The sequence below is a fragment of the Mastomys coucha genome, unplaced genomic scaffold, assembly GCF_008632895.1.
Source record: "Mastomys coucha isolate ucsf_1 unplaced genomic scaffold, UCSF_Mcou_1 pScaffold9, whole genome shotgun sequence".
Taxonomy (NCBI): Eukaryota; Metazoa; Chordata; class Mammalia; order Rodentia; family Muridae; genus Mastomys; species Mastomys coucha.
This window is the reverse complement of record NW_022196915.1, coordinates 19,244,967-19,249,774: the sequence shown is the minus strand read 5'-3', so window position 1 is coordinate 19,249,774 and position 4,808 is coordinate 19,244,967. Positions and strand designations below refer to the sequence as shown.

At 46.0% G+C, this 4,808-nt stretch overlaps 1 protein-coding gene across 10 annotated transcripts in view; it reads right to left on the bottom strand.

Annotated features, from left to right (window-relative positions):
* Drgx (dorsal root ganglia homeobox) overlaps positions 1-4,808 on the bottom strand; it is a 35,276-nt gene that overhangs the window by 643 nt on the left and 29,825 nt on the right. For all 10 annotated transcript variants that reach the window (XM_031362546.1, XM_031362541.1, XM_031362543.1 and 7 more), the window contains exon 7: positions 1-1,582. This exon ends at the window's left edge or, in 1 of these variants, runs on beyond it. In XM_031362546.1, coding sequence (XP_031218406.1) covers positions 1,317-1,582 — 266 coding nt within the window. In that variant the 3' untranslated portion in view covers positions 1-1,316. The remainder of the gene's footprint in view (positions 1,583-4,808) is intronic.

The window sequence follows — 4,808 nt, the reverse complement described above, 5'->3', positions numbered from 1 at the left end:
GGAGACAGTGTGTTCCATCAAATGCATTGCAGTAACCGTAAGTGAGGCACGATACACTTAGGAGTATTACAGGGGAGGGGTGCTCCTGAAGAGTTAAGGGGAGGCAGATGGCCTGGAAGCACGGCCTCTCAATTATCAGAACTGAAATGATAACAGCCTTCAGAAGAGCAGTAACTATTTGTATGGAAACATCATTAACAAAAGCCAACAAAGACCAGAACCCTTCCAGGACCAGGCCAGGAGAAGGGCTCAAGCCATTGCACGTCCCCCTCTGATCTTTCCAGGTCACCATCCGCGTGAAAGAACACAGCCACACTAGACTGAGGCAGAAATCTCTATGAAATTTGGCCCTTTGGACTCCACTCTCTTCTGTCACACGGAGTCATCTTCCTGGGTTTCCTGTGTCATCGCCCTCTCTATATACAGAGGACATAAAGACGGGCAGCTCATCTGAGCATAAGTATTTCAAGGACCTTCCTGGGGATTTCCTCCTGCTTCAGGGGCTCTTGTCCTTTCATGGGCCACAAAGCTACGTTCTGATTGGTGAACTTCCCATCACTCTTCTGAAAAGAGGCAGGGCCTGCAAATGGACACTGTACTTGCAGAGAACCCACTTTTGCTCCACACACATAGTATCAGGATAGCAGTCCCGTTCCCGGGGGCCACGGAACTGACAACCTGTCTGACTGGGCCAGGTAGATGTGCCCAGGGAAATCTGCTGGGGTCAGATTGTGTCTCAGCCCATATCTTGTCACTTCCTAAACGAAACCTCAGCTAATACCTTAAACAAGAGAAAAGGGGTTGTTGACAGTCTTGGCTGAAGGGAGTGAGAACTGGTTGATAGTCCACCAGTTCTGTGGCTTTAAGCAATATGGGAGTCATGAGATGTCACTTCTTGGCATCCTTCAGGGATAATCCATGCCATGGTCCTTGGAATTGACAAGACCTTCCCAGATAGCTCATGAAGGATGGTGGGAAGAACTAATCTGCTTTGCTCCAAGGCTGCTTGGCCTGGAAAACAAACAAAATAAAGCAAAACAAGACAAAAAAAAAAAAAAAAACCCCAGGGGCCTCATCACGTAGCGTTGTCCAGAGCCACTAGGAGCCATCGGAAAATGTCACCAAAGAAAAAGCCAGAACAACACAGCCTACCAGCAGAATTCTAGTGGGACTCTCCAGATCTCAACCAGCTGCAGGTCTCACTTTCCCTGCCAGATCCATGAGGAGGCGGCTATTCCTTGTGGTTCAGAGGACAGCAGGGCTGAGGCTGAGAGAAGCAGGGGTGGGGAGGGCTCCCGGCTGGGTATTCTGGACCCTCATACGCTTTTCTCTCCCTCGCTCTGTTCCTTGGTTGGGGAGGTCTTGTCCTGGCTGCCTTCTGGAGGCGCCTGCTTGGAGGCAGGGCCCGGGCTGCTGGTGGTGGATGGTAGGAGGTTGGCAGACTGCAGGACGGCTTCTGAATGCTCGCGGGCCTTCATGCGCAGGGCAGCCACGCTGGCCGTGCGGTTACTCTGGCAGCCATAAGTGGGGAGGAAGGAGAGCCCCATCGGGTCTGGGACACAGCAAGAGCACAGTGGGCCTCCTAGAGGAAGGAAAACAATAAGCTCTGTCAAGGTCCATACCCTGTTTCTTAGGGCTGGGGAGAAGGCCGGGCCCCAAGACAGGGCATGGATTCTCTTTGGTTTCAGATACTAGACAGAAGACAAAGTCACAAGTCCCCAAAGATGCATGGCTTAAGGCATCCAGTTGGTAGTCCAAAGGACAGTCAGAGCAACAGGGAGAACTGGTCAGTCATGGCCCTCTCGCCAGCTATCTGAGTAGTCTAACACACTGAGTTCTCTGAATGTTGGCTTCTACTTGGGTAAAATGGAATGATATGTAGACATCACAAGATTGTTATGAGGGTCTGTTGAAGCCATCCCACATCCCTAAACTGTGTCCCAAGGCATCCTTAACAACTCACTGTGAGATGCACAAGGTGTCATGTTGGAGAATGGTTTTCCCAACCCTGACTGCCTGGCTGGCATCGAACCTGACATGCTTTTGATCAAGTCTTGAGTTCTGGGTGTTCCCTGTCCCCAGTGGCTTCACACAGATAAAGCTTTGTGCTGACACAGAGTCATAATAAGACATCACGGCAAAGGCTCAGCTTCTCCTGGAAAGCTGAGGTGTGTGTGCATGTGTGTGCATGTGTGTGTGTGTGTGTGTGTGCATGCTCGCGCGCATGTGCATGCACTCGAGTGTGTGCATATGTGTGTGTTTGTGTGTGAGCATGCTGACACCATGATCTGGGACCTTCCCCTCTCCAGGTCCCCTTCCCAACAAGGCACTTGTTTAAGAAAACCAAGGGTGTGAAGAGAACAGAACATTTGGAATGGCAATCCCTCTGGGGAGAAGGTTGGCAAAGAATTTGTGAGTTTTCTCAGTTGGAATGCTTACACTTTTCTATGATTGATGATCATAAACATCATTCAGACCTAGAAACCTTCTTTGATAATAAATGGTTAGAAGAGAGCAGACAGGAGATGGCCCAGCACCACTGAGAGGGAGGCCAGGTGGCAGGAGCCCAGGGCCACACACAGGCTGAAAGTCCCACAGAGGCTTGGAGCCGGAAAGAACCCATAGCCTCAGGCTCAGCAGGCTCAGCCTTAAGCAGCCACTGTGGTGGGCTACCCTAGAGAAGCTAGTTGCCACAGAACAGGACTTGCTAGAGTGTGTCTCGTGAGATAGGTGCTCTGTGACTCTGGTGACACCTTCTGAAGAGTACAAAAGTGACAAGCTTCTCTTGGCTGTCACACACAAGAAAAATAATGTGACTGTTGACAGCAAACATTGTTGGTAGGTAATATAGAAGAGGTAAAATTACATAAACAGCCTTTTAAAAACCTCAAAATTCATAGTAACCCAGGCCATTCAGTACTAGAAAAAGCTGTGCAAAAGGTTATCTGAGATATCTTAGGACACCAACAATGCTCCCAAGAAAGTCACCAGTAACTTCAGTCTTGGCCCTCAAACCCCAGATTTAGAGGTGAAGAAAAATAATTCAGTAGCCACTTTGTAGCCTGGTTCTCACCCCACCCCTACCTTAGACAGATAGGGAAACTGAGGACCAAATGAAGTCCTATGATTAAAAACACACCATGGAGCAACATTCTTCTTTGAAAGGAGACACTGACCCAGGTCACAACAAGAGGAGACCCCCAAGGATTTGATAAGTAAAGTTAGTCATTAGGAAGACAGGACTACACGGTTCCAGTCACGGGAAGCATTCAAGGTAATAGACAAATCTATAGGGGCAGAGAGCAGACTGACGGCTCTTGGTGGCTGGGGCAATCGGGAACAAGGGGTTGCTGTTTAATTGACCAGCTTTCATTTTATGAGATGAAAAGGATTCAATGATCTAACAAAGTTGAATAGTCACACACCCCAACCCCAACACTCATGTAGAACTATCTGCAGCACCAAATCCAAGGACCCCCAAGTCCCTTGTAATAAAGTGGTAGTGTTTGCACCGGCTTTCCCTCATCTCTGAGTGATACAAGTGCTGAGCAAGTAGCTGTCCTACTGTACTGTTTAGGCAATAATCCCAAGAAAAATGTGTCTGCCCAGGTCAGCACAAATCCATGTTTTTCCAAACAATTCCTACCTGTAGCTGGCTGAATTGAGGAAGGTGGATCTCATGCACATCCAGGGATTATTGTACACTTAACAATATCGAAATGTACACTTAAAGGTAATTAAAGGGTTAGAGAGCTGGCTCAGCAGCTAAAAGCACAGAATGCTCTAGCAGAGGGACCCAAGTTCAGTCCCCAAGCTAAAAAACCACCTGGCCAACCAACTCCAGAGGATCTGACATTCTCTGGTCTCCAAGAGCATTCAAATGCATATGTCCCCACATGGCTATACATATGCACCCATGATTAAATTAATTAAAATATTTTTTTAACATTTAAAAACATATTTTAAATAAATAGAATTGAATCACATTCTTGTTTCTCTTTTGTACCACCGCTCCTCCCAGAGACCCCCCCTTCAATACCTACAATATCTTTTTTGCCATATTCCTTAAAATTTATAAAATATTATAACAATAAAAATAAGTATTATAAAAGTTGTTTGATATAAAACAAAAATACAAATACAAAACAAAATACTAAATACAAAAAAGACTTTATATATTCATGTTCATTTAAGAAAATACTAGTAGTGATGTATTATTTTTAAGTATACAGTTAATATGTTTGGAGTTATTTAAAATTTATATTGAGAAAAATGTATTTCACTATTGCTGTAGATGAGCATCTACATAAGACTGTTAAATTGATTGTTGTTTTATAAAATAAAAATTTTAACATGGTTAAGATGATAACATTTGTTAAGTGCACTTTACCATAATTGAAAATAAATTTAAGACGGTTAAGATCAAAGGATGGGTTCAACCGGTCCAAGATGATGAGGACCAGAAGAGGCTGCTAAAGCTCTTCAAATTCCTACAGCAACTGAGGACCTCCAAAGTCCCGGGGATCACCCTACACTGGCCTACCCATGATGCCCTCAGCCCTGGGGCTTGGTGGGCCTTTAACTAAGGCCACATCACATCAAGCTGGTGCACGCCTATAGATGAGACCATAAAGCAGAGCACTGACTCTAAGATGAACACTGACCACAGAGCTCCTGAAGCATTCATCAATGGTCAAGCCATCTAAGTGAACTCACATATGCCTGAACAGCCCATCCAGGAACGCTGAGGAGTGAAGCCTTGGCAGAGTAAAGGATGGCTGATGGGACATCAAAAGAGGCTTCTCCCC